We start from the raw sequence: 21,546 nt of genomic DNA, 5'->3' as shown, positions 1-21,546 counted from the left end.
ATCATTTGGCTGATTGTTTATGTAAAAATATCAGTTATGCAGCTTTAGGTTTTGAATATTCTGTGTTGCTGTGAAAGAAAACTGTGTGGTCCAACGATGCCTCATTTGGCATGTAAAGGGGCATCAGATCTCAGGCAGAATCTAGGACATAGTGAAATGTTTGACAATACTTTAACTTGAAGAATTCTTTTGTTTGAAGGTTTAATTTGGTCATAATGGTTACGCTCTGAGCTCCATTGCTTATACCTACTAATAGGCAGCAGTGTTGTGCTCATTAGTGAGTGTAGCACAGTAAGTCCCCATTTCTCCTGGCATGCTGACTGTGTAAAGCAGTAGGGGAGATAGTACTGGTAGCCATCTCTCAGCCTTAAGCATTCATTCCCACTAATACTTTGTGTTTTATAGAAAAGAGGAAAAGGCCTCCAGTCTTCCTCACAGTGCATTTACATGTATTACAGGGAATTTGTGAAGCTTTATGAAACCTTAATGAATGACTAACTTCCAGTTTGGTGTGCAGTCCTGCTGTTTTTATCAGAATGTAATGCTCGTTTCTTTTCCCTTTTTAATGCTATTTCTAATTATTTGCAACCATTGCTTTTTCTATTCACATGTATCCATAAAAGTTACATAGGAACTGCTGCTAATGCCAATGGTTCAGACCTATTAAAGACATAGCCCATATTGTTTAAATTAGCTTCACCTGTACCCAAAAGAATAATGTTTAATAGCAGTTTGTTTGGAAACTCTGTTGTCAGGAGCTTAGAAATCCTCTCTGTGTTTACATTAAGGGAAAACATGTTACATATATTATACAGGACCCAGCTGAACTGCCACTGTAACAATAATTTGCTTTATACAGCTCTACATTATATTTGTTTCAAGATTAGACAAATTTTGTTGTGGTATTTTTGTATGCTGAATAAAAAAAAATGCAAACCGAGTGAAAACTAGTTTAGCTGACTTATATAACAACTTTGAGTAGTAACTTACTAACAAGTATTTAAACCCACACACAGTTGTTCTTTCACAATCACTTGTAATTCCTAACATCCTGGCTAAGCTAATGACCACATCACAGAAACAGCAAAAATCAAAACAACTGGAGGCAACCTCCCCCCCAAACACACGTACCGAAGCATCAACAAACACACCCACTCAGCTCTGCTCAGGGTCAGCTTTCCATGACCTTCTCTGTTAGTCATTTCAGGGAAATGTAAAAAAAAAAAAAAAAAAAAAAAAAAGAGTTCTGTATTACAGATGCCTAACTGTACAATATTTTCAACCTTGTCAGTTAAATTGTTAAAAAATAACCTAAACTCATATAATGGTGTCTACATAAGTGGACATTTTTGTCAGGTAACCGAGAGTGCATCCATAAATGGGGTTATGTTGAAATTCCCTCCTACAGAGATTGATCGACTCAAGATTGTTGGTTATTACAACCAGCAGCTCAACATATGACAGTGATGACAGCTAAGAGAGCAACAATACACACAGAGCACCGATGGCCCAACAGTTCAGATCTTACAATCGGTTTCAACATTTTGACAACAACCTAAAGCCTGCTCCATCTACTGAGCAGCTGAGGTATTACCTGAGGCAATAAAGTAAAGAAAAGTCAGTGAGTAATACGACTTCCTGGCTAGTATCAATACAAAAGAGTCTTGATTTAAAGCACATTATACAATCAGATATCAGTCCTCTATGGAAATGAATGTTACTTGTTAAGGTCGGGCAATATCACGATATCATAAGATGACAGGAATCTGTTAACCTCCATATATTATGCACAGATTTGTCTTTACCTCTCACCTGCCAAATACAGAGCTGCTTTTGGCTTTCATGCTAAGCAAGATTCTAAACACTGAACATTTTGTATACTAATTTGCTTCAAAAGGCAACCGATTGAATGCGCATAAGTCAGAGAGAGAGATGACGAATCCAAACGGAGTCCTAACAGAGTAAGAAAAATATTTTAGATTTACTGAAGGCTTGGGTCGGAGTAGGCCAGGGTAGAAGTGATCTCAACGTCAGATTATCTCAGGGTTAATACGTCATTCATTAACATTGTGGACGATGTGTAGGTTGTGCGTAAACTGTCTCACTGGTTAATGGTAGATGTTTGAAGTAGTACTGTTTGTCAGCTGCAATATGCTGTTTACAAAATGTTAGTCTAGGTTCTACAATGAGATATAACTAAGACCGACTAAGACTATGGTATGGTAATAACAGACGATAGCAAATTGTTGTCCAGTTTATTTCTACACATATTTGTTCAATCTGCAGGATTAGGGCAAACATTTATACAGCAATTGTGGACATTTTATGGTTTTCAGATCATTTATATTTGTATATTGATAGCACGTGTCTAATTACTGAACACCAACTATTTAAAATGTTGAAATGAGTATTACAATGTTGTGTATAGTAGGACTGCAACTCATGATTATTTTCCTTATCAATCAATTTGCAGATTATTGTCTAGATTAATTTAGTCTTTGTTGTTTGGTCCATAAAATGTCAGTGTGTCCATCCCAGTTTGTCCAACTCCAAGGTGATGTATTTAAATGTCTTTTTTTGTCTGTCCAAAACCGCAAAACAATAAGTTTAATATAATACAAAACAGAAAAAGCATGAAAACTCCATATTTGAGTTGCTGAAAACAGCTTCTTCTGCCATTTTGCATGAAAAATTACTTTAATGATTAATTGATTGTCAAAACAGTTGGTGATTGCTGTTCTTTCGATTAACTACTCGATTGGTCAGCTAATCGTTAAAGCTCTAGTGTATAGTGTCATTTTATAGCTAATGCTACACTACAGAAACTGTAAGTGTAGTCCAACTCTGTGGAGAGTATTTAAAACACTCAAGTACATTCAGATTAGCACCTTTAAACTTTCACACGTAATAAAAATGTTATAAAAAGAGTACAAAAACACGACAGATGAAAAAATGTCGCTAGCTAGAAAGCTACAAGCCACTGTTACAATGTGCCTCTGAAGGTTTGTCATCATGATGCTCATAGATCTTTGTTAATTTAAACCTTCTGGGACTGGCGGTTGTTTGAACGACTGATGTGTACAAATTACTTAAATAAATTAAAATAGTGGGGGGCAAAAATTGTACAATTTCATAACTGTTGAAGGACTTGTATTGACGGCTGCAAACGTATTTTCATATAAGAATTAATATGTCCCAGAATAAGATAACATTGTAACATAAACAAACATAATGATAGAAAGCAGAACAAAAATCAGTTCCTGATGGATACTAAATAACTTCAGTGCTTAGTTGACATTACATTTTTTTGCATTCTGCATTTTTCAGATAATGATTAGAAAGATTTTTTCCTCAAATAGGGCATTTAGGGAATAAACAAAATAATTTGTTCATCCAGCATGTTTGTCAGTTCAGAATTCTTCAACAGAGTAGGTTCTGCTCTATGATTAATTCAACAGAACCTAGTGAACATTTAACAGGACGTTTTCCATCATGACATTTCAGTCACAGATGAGGGTATCCATCTTCATGAGATCCACTTACTAACCATGTCCACCTTCTCTTGTATGTTGGAGCTTCTTTGCGTGGCCTAATGTGTCCGAGGCACAGGGTTTGGGGGTAATGCCTTGTGGGTAAGAGGCATCCAAAGGCCACTAGGAGGCAGAGTCGTCTGTAAAGCTGCGCAGTGGCTTAGTATGGGTACGTTGAGATGGAGATATAGATGATGAAGATGCTCTGATAGGTAATGCGGCCCTGCAGGGAGATGGTGGTGGCCTGCACCTTGAGGCGCACTAGTCCTGGTCCGTTCAGAACCCGCAGAGTGAAGATGATCCCCCTGCCTGCCTCGTCTCTGATGCCAAACACCCGGCCCATTACACCCGTCACCGATTCTTGCTCAAGTACGGTAAAAGACGTACGCTCTTGCATGATGCCTGACTCTGAGAAAGCCGAGAGTCGTACCACATTGTGATTGGCTGGAATGCCAGAGGGGAGAGTGAGCAGCTTGTACTGCAGGAGCAGAGGAGAGCCTCCTGCGGCGCAGTCCAGAGAGCAGGGCTTGTAGCACGTCCTTTAAAGGTCAATAGGAAAGTGCCACTGACACATTAGTATTAAAAATATTTTATAGCATATAACATATTGCACTCATAAGTGCAGCATGTACAGCCTAATTATTGTATTTACACTTTTAGTCATGCAATTTACCCAGGGCTTCGTCCACTCTGATAGGATGCAGGGCAGGGAGTATCCAGGCACTGGTATCCCCCTCGGGTATTAAAACACATCTGATTGTGTCTACATTGGATGCCTTGATCTACACATTCATCAATGTCTAGAGGTAGAGAAAGGGAATAGGACCTTAGCTGCGATAATTTAAAGGGAGGAAGAAGCTTACAGTTACAGTTTAATGAAACTCTTACCTTTACAGCTCCTGCCATTGGGTAAGAGCTGGTAACCAGGGGGACACAGGCACTGGAAACTGCCAATGGTGTTTCGGCACTCGTGTTGACATGGCTTTCTGAGCAGACACTCATCTACATCTGTACAGAGAATAATGTGTGAGAATCAAGAGGTTGACAAGACGGTATGATGTTAACTTATGCCGTATTTGATTGTTTTGATACACACTCACCAACACATGTGCCGTCTCTGTTGGTGTAGCCCACAGGGCAGCTCTGTCTGGTGATGCGAGACACTCCGTGAGAACGGGAGAGGATCGGCCTGCCAACAGACGACACCAGCTGTGGGCGGAGTCTTGCTCTGACTCTGGTGCCGTTGGTGAAGGTCTGCCCTCTCTCCAGCCCCGCACAGGAGCGCCCGTCTCCAAGCAGCACAGTACCGGGAGGGCACAGGCACCTAAAGCTGCCAGGCACATTGCGGCACTGGTAGGCACAAGAGTTTGGTGTCTGCTGGCACTCATCAACATCTACAAAGTAGAACAAGGGTCAAGTAAATTCTGATATGTGAGTGTCATTGGAGAGTTGTACAATAAAACAGACATAGAAGTCTTACCCAGACATGGCAGGCCTACTCCCTGGGATCGGAAACCTCTGGGACACACACAACCGTAACCTCCGATTGTGTTCTGACAGATCTGAGTGTAGCGACACATGTGACTTCCATCCTGGCACTCGTCAACATCTGACAACAATCAGTAAACAACAATGTATCATCACCAAACCTCAGCATTACATTTGTATCTCCTGTAACTATTTTGATAAATGTATCAACTTTTTAAAATGTTGAGACTGACCTTTCAAAAAAGAGAAAAAAATCAATATATATAGGTATATACTGTGATACCTTTAGTAACTTGGGATGGTGGTAGCCTCTATCTCATACCAGTGGTGCTATTGGGACTATAGAGTTTCCTCAAATGAAGACCACACTATCATTAACTGTGTTGCTTCCTGTTATAAAGAGGATCTAGCTTTAGCTTTCCTTGTGAAGAACAAGCAGCGACTTCTTGCTATTTAGTGCCCTGAAGTAATCCTGTGAAATCTGACCTGGTGTTACGCAATGTAAAATGCAGTGTAGAGGTCTTTAGAAGCTGCCAATACTATCACCAACAGACCTGTTGGCTTCCACTGATTATAATAATGCAGACAAGACCAGCTTATTTTACCAACTGTCACATGTTCAATGTCCAAGGATAAATTAATCTGTTAACTCACAGGAGTTGTCTTCTTTGAGCCCTTCAAGACATAAATGACTTGATGCTGTTTCTCAAAGTGAATGAAATCATGACTTAATGCTACATTTAGCAACTAAAGAAAGTGGATATAAGCCACTAACCCACGCAGGCTCCATTCTCTGATTTGGTCATGCCAGCTGGGCAGCTGTCGAAACACTGGTATCCTCCCTCTGTGTTGCGGCACTCCTTGTGAGCCGGGCAGACATTTCTCATGCACTCATTGATGTCTGTAAAAGTGCAAATATTGCAACAGGGCTGTTAGTTATCCCAACAAGTTATCCTATTCTAACATGCCATGATTTGAAAGAGACAATTATTTACTTCCCATGACTTATTTCCTCTTACCTGTAGTGCTATTTATCAATCTGGATTGTTTTAGTGAAAGTTGCCTAATTTTGGAGATATCGGCTGTGGAGATGTCTGCCTTCTCTTGAATATAATGGAACTAGACAGCTAGTGGTGCTCAAAGCGTCAAAATATATTTAGAAAACACAACAGCAATGTCTTTTTCCAGAAATCATGACCATGTAACTCAAGATAATCCACAGACCTTGTTGTGAGCAGTTAGGCAACTCATACCAAAACAAGCTTGATGAATAGCACTACAAGTACGAGGAAACATGTTTATTTTTGGGAAGTGTCTCTTTAATAACCTGTGGGAGTCCCACCAAGTTAAGGTCACTGACCGAGGCAGCGGTGTCCTGACAGCTGGTATCCAGGGTGACAGATGCAGCGGAAGGAGCCCAGAGTATTGAGACACTGATGCTGGCATGGGGAGAGAGCAGACTCCTGGCACTCATCCACATCTGAAACACACAATTGACACATCTTCATCAATCTGCTGTGGACATCCGGTATACTGTACAACATACTGTATGCGTGGAAATAAGATTTGTCTAAATTGATTTTTGCAGAAACAAATATAATTGGATTCAACAAAAAAAGGAACGTGCACAACAACTGCAGTTGAAGATAAGTTGTTATGCCACCGTATTAAATGTTGTACAGACAGTTTTAACAGTGATTCAGAGTGACTTGCCTTCACAGCTGGTTCCTGTAATGCTGGGCTTAAATCCTGGTCCACACTTGGCCTGGCAGCGATATGTGCCCACTGTGTTGACACACTGCTGGTTGTAGTGGCACATGTGTGAGCCCTGGGAACACTCATCAATATCTGGTTAACAAGTGAAACACAAGTATAAGGCCAAATGGATTAGATGAAGATGACAAAGATAATTTATACCATTACCATTGTGTATCTGGAAATTACCAAAAAAATATGTTTTTTTGTCTTACCTTGGCATGTGTTGGTTTCGGTAGAGATGGTGAAGCCAGAGGGACAGGCACAGGAAAAGCCTCCCATGATGTTGTTACATGAGTGGGAGCAGGGAGACTGCAGCGCACACTCATCTTCATCTAATGAGGACACATTAAATCATAATATTAAAACTGGTACACGGACAACTGTTCAAAGATATATGAGACATTTAAAAAAAAAGAGAGAAAAAAAGGAAAGAGCATACCAGCACAGTAGGAGGCTGTGTCAACAATGAAACCTTTAGGGCAAGTGTCTCCATAACCATCTGCAAACAGAAACAGTTCATAGCTGCTTCAATATTTAGATCCAGCATTTTTATGTGATGAAGTGGTAGTGTTTTAAATAAGCTTTAAATCATTGCAATACTCCCCAGACCTGGAATGAGGAGGCTGGCAGTGATATGGAAGTCCAAAGTGAGTGTGAACATGTTGTAGACGCTGTTCATCCCGGAGACCTTGAGCAGTTGGAGCAGAGGGCCCTGGCGCTCCTCCTGGCCCTTGTAAATAATGGTGTGATTGCAGCGCAGCACCATGGGGTTTCCTCCTCTCTGGTGGGTCTGCGATGACCACGAGTACAGCTGCCCTTGGCCCGTCTGCACATATGACTCATCAAACTCCTGAGGGACACAAAGGAAATACGGTCAAAGAACGGAGAGAGGATCTTATGTATGCCATCAAACTCTCTAGTGAGGTATGTTTGAGGTCTGTAATAAATTCACATCGTAATGACAACAGTGAACTCACTTGTAGGCTCAGATGAGATGATGCTAATGAAGGAGGCACAAATCCGTTAATCACAATGTCAATTAATAAAACTCCCTCAGAATCCAGACCTCTGGCAACATGGGTCAAACGAAGGATCTCCCCTGTTTAAAGAGAGTTTAAAAAAATAAAAAAGTAAAATAACCACTCATTTACAAGCACACAAGAGCGTGATGAAACTATTTACAATTATTGGCCTTCATGAATAAACTCAGCAATGTCAGTGGTGCCATCTGCTGGTTGTTTAGCAAACTACAAAGAACAATCAGAGATAAAACATTCTGACTAAAACTCTTTAGTTTGTGTGAAAAACTGAATATATACAGGATATATCCATCTGCATGATTTTAAATGCAATATTTTCATCATGTAACAGATAGATTGAGCAACTGGCCAAGCTCCAAAAAACCTACTTGGATTATAAATTACTTTAAATAAATCATAAACTTGAAATATCCATTGGATAACACTTATTGACTTCCAAACATGTACAACTGATTCAGGACAGAAATTACCAGTCTCAAACTCCAGCTGGGACTCCTGCCTGAACTGGCCCTCAGTGAGAGAGTAGCCATTTCTGGCTGCTCCGTTCTGTAACACAGTGGTCCAGTAGATGGGAGCAAACGCAGACACCAGCACCCGCAGCAAGGGACCTACAATGAAACAGGTTCAGCTCTTGGCTTCTAACAGAACCAAAGACATGCAGTATGCAGTCTACATAAGATTAGGACCACATCCCACAAATGATCTCCTGTTTTCACTTCTTAATTAAAAGAAACCTTAAAGAGACAAAACAAACTCCAGAGTTTCCCTGAAACTGAAAGTCTAAGTAAAAAACTTTTTTTTCCTCACAAATAATGAATCGATACTTTTTTTATTTAAAAGAAACGTACATTAGATCGGTAGAGTTTACTCTTTTGCATCCTATTATTTCGATCGAACCCATACTGTGCATATCAAAAAAATTGGATTGTCCCACAATTTTGTTTATACACTTGACTGTTACAACAAGCACTAAAATGACTCAGAGATCTTTCTCTCTAAACATGTGACATCAACCCTGGGGCCATAAGGCGCTGTCACTCACCCACACTGGGAGGGATGTTGTTCAGGTGTGCCTGCAGAGTGCTGCTCCCCTCTTCAACATTGTCTGTAATGTTGGCCTCCAGGAAGGACACACCAAACTCCCTCTCGTTCACCATGCCTATCAGGCTGCCTCTGGTCCTGCGAGGAGTCTCTCCTTTCATCACCAAACAGACATGCACTTGAATAATTCATGATTATTCATAACATTACCTTTGAGTTGATACATGGACTGTTTTTGTTACCTGCTTAGGGATTACGGATGCAAATCTGCATTTTTGCTAACTCCAGAAAATGTACATCTTGTATTTTATAATAATGTTCATTAACGTGCTCTGTCCCTATTTAATAAGTGAATAAATAAAATAAATAAATGTGCCATGTATCTCTCTACAGATACTGCAATAATACCCTTAGCTCACGTTCATGAATGTCCTTTTGATGTGTTGTATTCTGTTCATTTGTACACACAAGAGCTTGACCAGGATCGTAATATGTTGTTATAAATTATGAAACAAAGCAATGAATTCAAATAAAATCTTCTGTCAAAAGTGAATGACGACAAACTAGAATTACTACCTCACAATTGTATGCTTCCGACATCCTGTCAAGTTGCAGTTTACATTCATGTCTGTTAAAAATTGTATCACTTCATCAATTTATCCTATTTGTGTGAAATTGTCAAAATGACATTCTTGAATTTTGGTCAAAAACGTGTTTTGTGAGTTCACAGTGACCTGTGACCACCAAAATCTATCAGTTCATCCTAATCCAAGTGGACGTTTGTGGCAAATTTAAAGAAATTCCCTTCAGGCATCCCTGAAATATCAAGTTTATGAGAATGGACTGGATGGATGTTCCAAAAACATTATGCCTCCGGCCACGGCTGTTGCCCGAAAACAAAAATTGATTCATACCTGGACAGAGACCAGCTTGACATTTCCTAGAGTCGATACTGGGACCACTGCATGATCGGCCCCCATTGGTTGGTTCTGGGTTGTTGCATAATCTGATTCGTTCTTGGAAGCCTTGTCCACAGGTGCTACTGCATGGGCCCCATTCCTCCCAGTTAGAGTAGCCTCCATTGACTGTGTTAGAGAGAGAGAGAGGCAGAGAAGACAGCAGAGTTTTCAGTCTAGATGATTTGTAAAAAACAGACAAACAATGAGCATATAAAATGTCTCAGAAGGTTGGAAAGAAAAGTGACAAAAAAACAACCAAAATTTGACAATGAGAAGAAGACAAAATGCATGAATATGTGGAGGTCTGGCAAAAGTAGTTATTTGAAATAGTTATTAGAAAGAGAAGCCAGCCAACCTCAGAGAGGCTACTGGCATGTGTAGTTGTGTATATTTTTCTAATTAATTTCATATCCCGTGACAATGTGTGTTATTATAACCACAGAACTCACTCTGAACCTTGAGAGTAATGGTCCTCTCAGCTGTTCCAGCTTCACTCTCAGCCACACACTGGTACTCCCCTTCATCTGCAGCCTGTAGATCAAACAGGTAGAGGAGGAGAGTTTGGCTTAATTGGCACCCTGAGGAACAATTTCCCCCTTGATGGGGCCACAAAGCTCCAAAAACAAAACTGTATATTCAATCACATATAGTATTATGGTGACAGAAAACTGACATTAAAGCAAAAAAAGCCTGGCTTTTTCTAGTGGCCAGTTGAGACTTTATTTCATTGAATTCTTTGTCATAATAGATATTACTGGGCCGGAGAGGGGAAATTTCACATTAGAGTGCTCCGTGGGAAGGACGGTCATCTGTCTGTGAGAAAGTCTCAACTGCAGGCTGTGCAATTACAGCAGCATTTAGAGACCTAACAAGGTTACAGGCAAAGGAAAGAGGGAGAGAGTCTGGGAACATCCAGCTCTCTGTTCATCTCCTCCCTCCGTTGCTAATGCTGTTAGCCTTTCTGACTGAACTGAATCTGATTTAGGTGGGAATAGGATGCTGCAGGACAGTCATACACTGTCCCTCCACCTAAGAGGACTGCAGATGAAGCATGGATAGGAAGGAACATGGAGGAATACTGCTCCATTGTTCTACAAGACATGAAATATTTGATGCAAGTAGTTTGCTCAAGGGAGCTCAATCATTCAAACTTGGTTAAACAAAACTTGTCAAGATAGAGCTGCTTTAAACTGTAGGAAATACACAACAAAACATAAAGGGAGCTCTGTATTTACAGTGATGCTGTAAATGACCAAAGATCCGTTGTGAAGCGCTTGCATTCGGATGGAGCGAAGCAACGGTTTTCCATCCCGAAGCCAGCGGAGCACTGGGCTGGGGTCTCCGCGGACTGGACAGTCCAGCATAGCAGAGCCACCCTGGATGACCGTCTGAGACATGATAGCTTCACCCTTCAACACCGGAGGCTCTGGAGACACACAGCACATATTCATCGAGGTGATATCAGTACAGCATCTGTAGAAAGTTAAAGGCCCAGTGTATAAGATTTGGTGGCATGCAGTATTGTGTTGCAGATTGCACCCAACTAAATATCCCTCAGCTCACCTCTCCTTTTCCAAGCGTTTTGGAGAACTACGGTGGCCTTCGGTTTGGGAGAGTTATCTTTAAGATTTTAGTACTTTTGTATTTCTAAGCTAATGAAAACCCTACGATTCCGAGTCCCTACAATGATTAAAACACAGTTATGAATATTATATTCCATTGCTGCCAATTAATCCCCCTAAATGCCACACAGTTCCTTTAAACAGATAGCCCCGAATAATCCTTGAAAAGAAGCTCACCTCTGATACGAACAAATGAGAGCGCTCGGATGGAGCCCACGCTGTTTTCTGCTATGCACACGTAGGTCCCAGCATCAGTCATGGTCACATTCTCAACGATCACGGAGCTCCTGCCAGCCTCATCTACAGTGGCACCTGGAATATGTTTAATCAGTCAGTGCATAACACGGTTCAGATTAAAAAAGATTGATTGTTATTTCATCCTATTGCGATCTACAGAAGATGCCACCTTGATGTGATTTTTTTCCCACAATCACACTGTAATACTTTGGTAATATTTAAGTGCAGCTCACCATGTAAAGAAAGAGAATACCTGTGTAAGGACTGTTATTGACAGTCCAGGAGATGACAGGAGATGGTGTTCCCTGAGCGTGGCAGGACAAGGCCAGACTCTGCCCTTTGTTCAGGGTTACATCACTGGGCAGCTCTTTGAAGGCAGGCCTCATGTTGATGGACAGGCGGATGTCTTGTCTCGCAGAGCCTGCTGCATTGGTGGCTACACATGTAAACACGCCAGCATCCCCTGGCTGTGAGAAGAAAGCAATCAGAACTGATTTGTACGCCCAGAAACAGAAAGAGACGGTGGTTTGTAATGCAGTGAAGAATACTCAGGCTAACCTCAGCCCTCTCGATGATTAGCTCTCCGGATCGCAGGACAGTGAATTTGCCTGGAAGGTTGGGCACAATGGCACCATCCTTCTCCCATGTCACTCTGGGCTCTGGTGAACCCTGAGCAGCACAAGACAGCAGCGCCTGAAATCCTTGGATGACTGACAGGTCTGTTTGCGCAGGAGGAATCATGGGTGGGACTGAAATGCAACAACATAGTTTTTTTTTTTAATACAACATAAACCTGCTATATTCAGTCTTTATATGATATGAAATTGCATTCTTAACTTACCTTGAATAACCAGCCTCATGTCATGGCTGGCTCTGCCGGCAATGTTTTTGGCAGTACATGTGTACAGGCCTGCGTCACTGCGCTGGGTAAAAGTAATTGCCAAGGTTCCATTGGCAAAGATATGAATATGAGTGCCGTCAACCACAGGCCTTCTCTCCTTGAGCCAAGCAACTTCAGGTTGAGGCTGCCCATCAGCCACACACTCCAGACTGACTGGCTGGCCTAGCACTGCAGTGTACTCGACACGAGGCACACTCAGCACGGGTGGCACTGGGAGAACACAAGATTAATTATATATTTATATTAATTCATTAATAGATGTCAAAAATACTTTTTTTAGGAATTAGGAACAACCAGTTTGACTACTAGAAACAAACACAGAGATATCACCATTTTGTTCCAATCTGTGAGATTGAAAGTCCATAACTACCTTGAAGGACTAGTTTGGTCCTGCCAACAGCTACTCCAGCTTCACTCTTTGCCAGGCACTGGTAAGTCCCCGCATCACCAAGTGTGACACGAGAAAACTTCAGAGCTCCACTTGAGAGCACAGCAAGCCTGTGACCTGTAATCAAGCAAAAAAGTCACATCACATGAGCATGAAAATCAAATCATGTCCTCTGAATTACAATGAGACCTGCGGGATCTGATAATAATGAAAGTATTAAGAATGTTCTCACAGAAAACCGCCACAGACCTCATTAAAACTCGTAAATGTTAATCTTTCCAAAAAAAAAAGACTTTCCATGAATGCGACAGATATTAAATGCCAGCATTTACCTTAACGTAACAATGTGTTTATAAAATAAGTGTTGTGTTTGGGTTTTATATGTCACTACCTGTTGCTATGGGAACTCCCTCTCTTTGCCAGGTGATGGAAGGTCTGGGGAAGCCTTGAACGTCACAAGGCAGAACGGTCCCATGATGCAACACTGCTTGTACTTCCTCTGCCATCGGCCTGATCTCTGGGGGTTCTAAATACATAGAACAACAAATCCCTTGTTATATACATATATTTACATGTGTTGTCATACTGTTTGTGTTCAAACACAGTGTTTACACTGTAACATGCAGCTATCTATTAAAGCCTACCTTGCACAGAGAGAGAGATGTGTTTGTGAGCCACTCCAGCTGGGTTGCGGGCTGAGCATGTGTACCTGCCAGCATGGCTTGGCACGGCAGCAGTTATCTCCAACACTCCTGCATTGCAATGAATAAGATGCATAGTTTAGTGAGCAAAAATATATTACATGCATTGTGGTAGTTTGTTCCAGTTTACCATGATGCATAATCATTTTAAAAGCCTTTAGACATGTTGTCTTACCAGTGGGAAGGACACGATAACTTCCTCCTCTGGCACCCAGTTTGGCACCACCCTTGGTCCAGGTGACAGTGGGCTGAGGGCGTCCTTGTACGTGACAAGGCAACACCACAGGAGACATTTTCACAGCCGTGACTGTCGTGACATCGTCTTCAATAGATGGTGGGACTAAAAGAGAAAATAGCAAATTCATCAATTCAATCATCTGAAATTACTCACTACTGTCTGCTTATTGTACAAAGACCAAAATCAATACCTTGCAGGATGACCTCAATGACCCTGCGCTCCTCCCCAACATCATTGACAGCTGTGCACTCAAAGTAACCTTCATCCTCATCGGATGGTGTCAAAAGAACCAGGGACCCAGAGGACAGTAACCTGGACAGAACAGCACAATGTGGTCATCTTTAATGGCTGTGTGATTCATAATGTGTGCATATTTTGTATTCAAAATTAGTCCAACCATAGCTTTGTATTTACCTGTATGCAGCAGGCTGCTGGCTGATATCGAGAGGAGTGCCGTTCCTCTTCCAGGTTACTTCAGGTGGAGGTATACCTGTCGTCTCACAGCTCAGCACAGCTCTAATCCCTGTGGTTACTGTCACATTGAATGGACCCGGACTGATTGAAGGACCCACTGATAGGACACAGAACAGATTCACGTATGTTGACCAGAGTCCTGAATTTCAGTGTGCTTATAGTGTGTTTTAACACTATAAGATATTTTAAAAAGTATTTAAGCAAGACAGTTGCACTATAATCCTAACCACAACCAACACAGGAAACCCATGTGTGATGATAAAGTTAGGGAAAAAGCACCTCCAGAGTTATATAGTAACTTGTTGTTTTTCTTTGCTATATTTACCAAACACCCGTAGATCCACTCCGCGGTGATCTGAGCCAGCCTGGTTGGACACAGTGCAGTAGTAGCGACCAGCATCACTCAACTTAACCGCATGCACACGCAGGGAGCCCTCTGACAACATTGTGTACCTGAAACAAGTACACAATTTAAAAAAAAAAAGAATTAATGCATAGACACACCACAGTGTGTAGCTGTGTCTATGTTTTTTGTTTTACATGTGGAAAAGTAAAATATAACAAGGACAGATTGCACAGGAAAAAGTTAGGACCTACTTATTATTATCTTGAGTTATGGGGAAGCCATCTTTCCTCCACATGATCGTAGTTGAAGTGTCATCTTCAACTTCACAAGGTAAAACCGCATCCTGGCCAACATGTGCAGTCACCACTAAGCTGCTCTCCTTTATAATTGGTGGCACTACAGAAATTAAAAGTGACATATCCATGTAGTGGCTTTGGTTTAGCATGTAGAACTATTTCAAAAATGTATTCAAAAGCAGATCATTATTGACAAGCCGACTTACAGAGAATCTCCACAGCGAAAAACAGACTAGTGCTTCCAGCTATGTTGGTGACCACACAGCTGTATTGGCCACTGTCCTCAGGCCTGACTTCCTGTATCTCCAGGTACTGACCCCCTGCCAGTCGCTGGATACGACTACCAAGCTGATATAACAAGAGGAGGGTAGGAAAATGTGTGAGCCAGAGGAAATAGTTTCTAGTTCAACACCTGGTTTTGATTTTGACTCCGTACCTGCAGCTTGGCTTCATCTTTGTACCACTCGATATCGGGAGGGGGGTCATTGTCAGCCAGGCACTCCAAGGTCAGATGTCCATTAACTGGAACTGTCAATGTCCTCACATCACCAGAGCCGAGGAGGGTGGGTGGGACTGAAACACAACCACTGGTTAAAAAGCGTTGGACCTCACTGAGGCAACTTATTAAACGTTTCCAGTGGTGACACACGCTTAATCACCCAGATTGAATAATGTGACTAACAATTCCTCCTATAAGTGCTGCTATTTAAAGAAATGTGGAACAGATAAAGTCAGGCAGAAGATCAGAAGCCAACCCTTGTGTTTGCACTGAAAAATACATCCTTAGCTTTCCACACAGCACAAATTTTATAAAGATGGATGTGCTGTAAGAAATGTGTTTCACCACATATGATTTAAAGTTGCCTGAGTTGGGTATGTCATAACAATCCAAAGAAAGAGGTTTACATCATGAATTTAGGAATTATACTTGGAGCATTAATCTCAGCAGCTTAATACTGTATGTCTCAACAGCATTGTGTGTTATTATATTTCTAGAGTTTTATTCTAGCGTGAACAAATGGTGAAACGGGATAAGGATGCTGCACAATGTATCATAAATCAAAGAGGTCTGTGTCATCAATCAACACACATGAAAATGCTTTTTTAATGTCTATACCTCATATTGCGTGCATAACTGTGCATGACCGTAGCCGGAAAATGTTAATGCCAGACCAAGTCTGTTTTTTTCTTTTGCGCAAACACCGATTATTACTTTAGAATGTACTCAGAGCTTTATCTATCAAGTCCCAGGTGCAAGTAAGACAGGAAGTTAAGAGAGAGGGGGGGCATGATGTATTTCTTCCAAGTTGAACAACACGAAAGAACAGCTTGTGTCACCTTGGACTCGGACCCAGTGGTTTTTTCCATCCTCTCCAGCTAGGCTGCTGGCCAAGCAAGTGTACAGACCTGCATCCTCAACCTTTAAAGAGACATTAATCAGCTTGAGTGGTTCTTGCATAACAATGCTGTATTTGCGTAGATTAATCCTGTGTAAACTTCAGTCTTGCGGTTGTTTTAAAATCAGATCTATGAGCATAATGCTCATGTTTTTGTGCATCTTTTTTATAACTATGATGTACACCACACATGTAAACGACCGATTAAGAACATTGAATTACAAGTAAACATAATCGTTTAGCTTCATTTCACATGCCTTTCGTGTTTGTGTGAAAAGACTGGACATGTTAATGCTGCAACAGGCACATTAAGTGCTTTTTAAAAAAGATGCACTTTTTCCTAAAAACCTAAGCAAATTGCATTTTTCTGAAAATACCATTGCAGAAAGTTACACAATTATTACTTATTCTAAATAGTGCATGTGCTCACAGCTACTTTATGTATGAATTGACTACTGCAGCTTTAACTCAAAATCATCAGATATTGTCTGTTTGTAATTTACCTGAACTTTGAGTATCCTGACAAAGTGTCCATCCTGCTGAACAATGTCAGTTCCTTCCAAGGGGCGACCATCTTTGAGCCAGCTGAGAGTTGGAGGTGGGGCTCCCACAGCCGAGCACTCCAGCTCCAGTGGACTATTTACTGCAATGGTCAGCTCTTCTGGAGAACTGGAGCTGGATATCTTTGGAGGCTCTGGATTAGAAATCAGAGTGTTTTGGCTCAGTGGTTAAAGGAGTTTACACTCTTTAACACTTTACATTTAATATACAGATTGTGTTGGGATTACCGAGCACAGTGAGGTTAAAGCTCTTTGTGCTGCTTCCAGCCTGGTTACTAGCCACACAGCTGTAGAGTCCCGCATCTGAAGGCGCTACATCAGGCAGCTGCAGCCGCGTCTCCTGTCCATCCAGCAGCAAGTTGCGGTGAAGAGAAAGTGGCTGACCGTCCTTCAACCAGTTCAGTGTTGGAGGGGGGACACCGCGCGCTTCGCAGGTTAACGTCACCAAGGACCCCTGGACTACTGTAACTGGCTCCACTGGTTCAACATGATCCACACCAGGGGGGACTGCGGACCACACACACACACACACACACACACACACACACACACACACACACACACACACACACACACACACACACACACACACACACACACATAACATCTGAATAAAACCCTCAGATCCAAAAGATCTGTTCAAGGGAAAATCAGTAGGTGGTATGTTATTACTGTACCTTGGACCTGGAGATCATAACTGAGCTCGGCAAGACCAGCTCGACTGCGTGCCACACATGTGTAAAGTCCAGAGTCAGACAACTGCACAGGGGAAATCCTTTTTCATAAAGGAAAAGGGAACACTTAGCATTATCTAATCTATAAATATGATCTCGTTTGTATTTGGCTTTCTCTCTCTAAACTGACCTCAGCACAGAGTCAGCAGATAGGAGGCGTGTACGAGGAGAGAGAAGCAGAGGACGTCCGTTCTTCAGCCAGCTGATCTGAGGAGGAGGGTTTCCTGCTGTCTGACACTCCAGAGTCACAACACTGTCCTGTGTGACCTGCAGCTCTCTGGGGACAGTGGTCTCACCAGAGATGGACGGTGGGACTGTGACAAGTCAAATCAAATGAAAACAAATCTTCAGAAACCTATACACTAACACAGAAACACATCTGCAAAATATTCAAACTGACTTAGTACGAAAAGGGTGTAGATTTTGCTCTCCTGTCCAGCCGGGCTGACAGCCAAACAGGTGTATGTCCCAGAATCCTTGGGAGTCAGCCTCAGTAATGTTAGAGTGCTGCCATCAGAGGTCATACTGCCGGGTTACAAAAACAGATGTTTTCACATTAACACCATGCTACTTGATCCATTTTCCCTGTCGTTATTTTCACTGAACGTTATTATTTTCCCATCATCATCATTATCGTCTCATGATTTTCTCTCATACACACGCACGCATGCGCACACACACACACACACACACACACACACAAATTGACTTTCTCTGGCTGATTCAGTTGCAATGACCACAGAAGCTGCTGAACAGCTGTAAAACAGCTGCTCTTACCGTTCCTCAATTAGCCAATAGACTATAAAGACTCCATTTGTCTGTCCACACATTCCTCGGTCATGGACATTATCTTTGACGATGATTCATATTTTATTTTTCAAATCTATAGGGAATGCCGTTGATCCATTATTGTGCTGCTTGTGAAACTAAGTCAGTGAATGAGCACAATGTGCTACATTAAATGTATTATTATCAGTACTGTTGTTTCATATCATTCTGTGTGCATTTAAAGCCCTGGCAGTAAATGGGGAATGTGAATGACTTACGTGATGTGACGGGCGTCTGATCCATCTAAAGTCACTCCGTCTTTCAGCCAGCTAAGATGTGGTGTGGGGATTCCAGTTGCTCTGCACTCCAGGGTCAGCTCCTCGCCCATGGGTGCACTCACATCAGATGGGCGTTCAGAGTCCAAGATGGTAGGCGATACTAAGTAGGACAAAGATAACAGCTAAATGCCACCGAAAATCACTCCTTTTATGAATAGAATGTAGAATTTTGTAGATTGAATATCATTTTGTTCTTAATTTTTGTATTTCTCGTTACCCTGCACTGTGAGTGTGTAGTCTTTCTGTGTGTGTCCCTCTCTGTTCTTGGCCACACAGGTGTATGTTCCAGCATGAGACAGAGTGAGGGGCCCCAGCTCCAGCCTATTCCCTCGAATGGACCACTGCCACTGCAGACTGCTCTCTGGACAGCAAACACAATCACTTACACTAGCTGTCACACATGGCACATACTATTCCAATCCCACTATCGTTGCCTCCCTCCTACCAATAGCAGTTCCATCCTTGAGCCAGGTGATGCTGGGCACAGGGACCCCTGAGGCCTCACACAGCAAGGCCACATGAGAGCCAAGGGTGTAGTTTAGGGACTCCAGCAGAGGCCTGTCCAGGACAGGTGGAACTGTGGACATATATTTGAAGAATAAAACCACTCCCTTTTGAACAAAGTTGTTTAAAGTGTTACATAGAAGAGGTATTCTCACCATGAATGGTCAGTCTGAATGTCCTGTCCACCTGTCCAGCCACATTGGATACTTTGCATGTGTAGGCGCCACCATCTGCCATCTAGGAACCAAAAAATAAGGTCAATGTGGTGACAGAGGGTGCATTTTGAGTACAAGCTATAGGCAAAAAATCATCTCCTTCCTGCTATGCTAGCTGGTGCATGCATTCTAAATCAGTTAAACCAACTTAGAATAGACATCGTCAGAGAAAGGGCGAGTGCTGCATCTTGTCACATATGCAGTCAAGTCTCCAGTTTTCCTAGTCTTTTCAAATCTGTGTATTTTGTGGAATGAATGTGCATAAGCCTTAGACAGGTAATATGTTGTGTGTGAAGTCTGAAAATCAGTACTGTCAAAAGCCACTTTGAGTCCTTAAAAGACTTTGTTTGCAGCCTTAAACGTATGACGTAAAAGCATTTTCTCCTGACCTGAACTTCTATGATCTCCAGCTGGTGAGGATCCATCTTCAGCCCGTTCCCTGCGGCCAGTTGCAGCCCATTCTTGTACCATGTGACCTCAGGCTCAGGAACACCATGTGCTTCACATCGCAAGGTGACCGAGGAGCCAACTTGCGGGGTGATCAAGTCTGACTCGACATCTAGACGGGGCTTCAGGGTGGGCAGGACTGAAGCACATAAAGACAGGGCCATGATCTCAGTTTGATTCATTCAAAATCGCTATGATTCACTCCTGAACTATCCTCGGCCACAGCTGGTTTGCAGTAAACAGATTTTGTTTTAGCCAAGACAATGTTTGAGATTTGATCATCTGTATATGTAGCTGAATTGTGCAGATGGGTCACCATGTGTATGCTCACCGTAAACTCTGAGGAGAATGCTCTTCTGGTCCTGGCCTGCTGGGTTGGTGGCTGTGCATACATATTGCCCAGCATCTTCCAGTCTTGCCCGGGGCAACTGAAGCATCTGGCCACCTATAATATATAGATAGATATAATATGATATGAAATGTTCTATCTGGGCCATTATTAGATTCAAACAAAGGAAATGCTCCTGACTTAAAAATTATTTGGATATCACGGGTGGCCGTGATCTGACCTGGCAGAATGTGGATGCCGGTGTTGAAGTGGAGGACCTGCCCATCTCTGGTCCAGGTGATCTCTGGAGGAGGGTACGCTTGGACGTCACAAAGCATTGACACCATGTGGCCCTCAATCACACTAACGTCCTCCTCCTTAAGGCCAATTATTCTAGGAGGCACTGAAAGAGATACAACAATGTTTTGTTGACTTAAAAGACATGAGTCATAAAAGGAAATCCGTTAACATATATTATAAATAACCCAAAACACATGTATTGGTCCCCTTGCTGTGAAACTGAATATGCAGAGGTAGTGGTAAAGCCCTTATGGACTTTTCTTACCTTGCACTGTCAGACTGAAGAGCTTCTCAACTGTTCCAACTTTGTTCTCAGCTACACACACATAGCCAGCCATGTCTGAAACCTGGACACTTAGGAGCTGAAAGATGGGATTGAAGTGTTATTCTCCAATAGAACATGTCACTGTTGGATCTGTTTACAAGCTGGTATTTGTCTCAAAGTCAAATGATTAACCTGGAGCCGAGTCCCATCCTCACTGATTTGGTGCTGTGAGTCTGTGTGCACCGGCTGCCTATCTCTCAGCCAGGAGATGACTGGAGTTGGGTGTCCAGTCACATCGCAAAGAAGGACCACAGAGCTGTTGACCACTGCTCCCACTTCCTCCATAAACTCCTCTGATGCCCCCATGATCACAGGAGGGACTGAGGAGGTAAACACAGCAGACATCCGCATCAGAAATTATTTTGTATGATTTCCAAATAAACACATTTTATTGCATATGTTATATTCACAACTACATTATGTGCTTGCTTACCTAAGATTTTTAGTTCAAAGTGCATGCGATCCTCTCCGGCCTCATTAACAGCCTGACATGTAAACTTTCCAGCATCTTCTCTCTGCACTCGGGTGATTTGTAGCACTTGTCCACCTGAAAGGACAAACGTAACAGTAGACTTATCTATGAATGTGACGCCCCTGTCATAGATCACAAC

General features: G+C 42.1%; 1 protein-coding gene across 1 annotated transcript in view; it reads right to left on the bottom strand.

Moving 5' to 3' along the window:
- Positions 1-2,239: 2,239 nt before the first annotated feature.
- The window catches only part of hmcn2 (hemicentin 2), a 45,377-nt gene continuing 26,070 nt past the window's right edge, over positions 2,240-21,546 (bottom strand). The window contains exons 35-81 of the mRNA XM_068703216.1: positions 21,369-21,482; positions 21,068-21,255; positions 20,876-20,972; positions 20,552-20,713; positions 20,314-20,427; positions 19,925-20,121; positions 19,476-19,557; positions 19,262-19,393; positions 19,034-19,177; positions 18,757-18,916; positions 18,111-18,235; positions 17,841-18,024; positions 17,654-17,751; positions 17,205-17,483; positions 16,920-17,110; positions 16,358-16,439; positions 15,456-15,592; positions 15,226-15,367; positions 14,975-15,119; positions 14,703-14,830; positions 14,318-14,474; positions 14,094-14,215; positions 13,841-14,005; positions 13,609-13,716; positions 13,356-13,490; positions 12,947-13,081; positions 12,517-12,786; positions 12,234-12,424; positions 11,929-12,142; positions 11,616-11,750; positions 11,052-11,242; positions 10,266-10,347; positions 9,772-9,942; positions 8,859-9,011; positions 8,287-8,424; positions 7,754-7,875; positions 7,386-7,626; positions 7,216-7,275; positions 6,989-7,108; positions 6,732-6,866; positions 6,379-6,498; positions 5,794-5,919; positions 5,011-5,139; positions 4,631-4,924; positions 4,419-4,538; positions 4,204-4,330; positions 2,240-4,069 (exon numbers count right to left, since the gene is read on the bottom strand). Coding sequence (XP_068559317.1) covers positions 3,691-4,069; positions 4,204-4,330; positions 4,419-4,538; positions 4,631-4,924; positions 5,011-5,139; positions 5,794-5,919; positions 6,379-6,498; positions 6,732-6,866; positions 6,989-7,108; positions 7,216-7,275; positions 7,386-7,626; positions 7,754-7,875; positions 8,287-8,424; positions 8,859-9,011; positions 9,772-9,942; positions 10,266-10,347; positions 11,052-11,242; positions 11,616-11,750; positions 11,929-12,142; positions 12,234-12,424; positions 12,517-12,786; positions 12,947-13,081; positions 13,356-13,490; positions 13,609-13,716; positions 13,841-14,005; positions 14,094-14,215; positions 14,318-14,474; positions 14,703-14,830; positions 14,975-15,119; positions 15,226-15,367; positions 15,456-15,592; positions 16,358-16,439; positions 16,920-17,110; positions 17,205-17,483; positions 17,654-17,751; positions 17,841-18,024; positions 18,111-18,235; positions 18,757-18,916; positions 19,034-19,177; positions 19,262-19,393; positions 19,476-19,557; positions 19,925-20,121; positions 20,314-20,427; positions 20,552-20,713; positions 20,876-20,972; positions 21,068-21,255; positions 21,369-21,482 — 7,241 coding nt within the window. The 3' untranslated portion in view covers positions 2,240-3,690. The remainder of the gene's footprint in view (positions 4,070-4,203; positions 4,331-4,418; positions 4,539-4,630; positions 4,925-5,010; positions 5,140-5,793; positions 5,920-6,378; positions 6,499-6,731; positions 6,867-6,988; positions 7,109-7,215; positions 7,276-7,385; positions 7,627-7,753; positions 7,876-8,286; positions 8,425-8,858; positions 9,012-9,771; positions 9,943-10,265; positions 10,348-11,051; positions 11,243-11,615; positions 11,751-11,928; positions 12,143-12,233; positions 12,425-12,516; positions 12,787-12,946; positions 13,082-13,355; positions 13,491-13,608; positions 13,717-13,840; positions 14,006-14,093; positions 14,216-14,317; positions 14,475-14,702; positions 14,831-14,974; positions 15,120-15,225; positions 15,368-15,455; positions 15,593-16,357; positions 16,440-16,919; positions 17,111-17,204; positions 17,484-17,653; positions 17,752-17,840; positions 18,025-18,110; positions 18,236-18,756; positions 18,917-19,033; positions 19,178-19,261; positions 19,394-19,475; positions 19,558-19,924; positions 20,122-20,313; positions 20,428-20,551; positions 20,714-20,875; positions 20,973-21,067; positions 21,256-21,368; positions 21,483-21,546) is intronic.

Source organism: Cebidichthys violaceus, unplaced genomic scaffold, assembly GCF_023349555.1.
Source record: "Cebidichthys violaceus isolate CVI_PGR_0920_01 unplaced genomic scaffold, fCebVio1.0.p SCAF_9, whole genome shotgun sequence".
In the NCBI taxonomy this organism is placed as follows: Eukaryota; Metazoa; Chordata; class Actinopteri; order Perciformes; family Stichaeidae; genus Cebidichthys; species Cebidichthys violaceus.
Note: the sequence above shows the minus strand (reverse complement) of the source record. Positions and strands in the feature narration are given on the sequence as shown.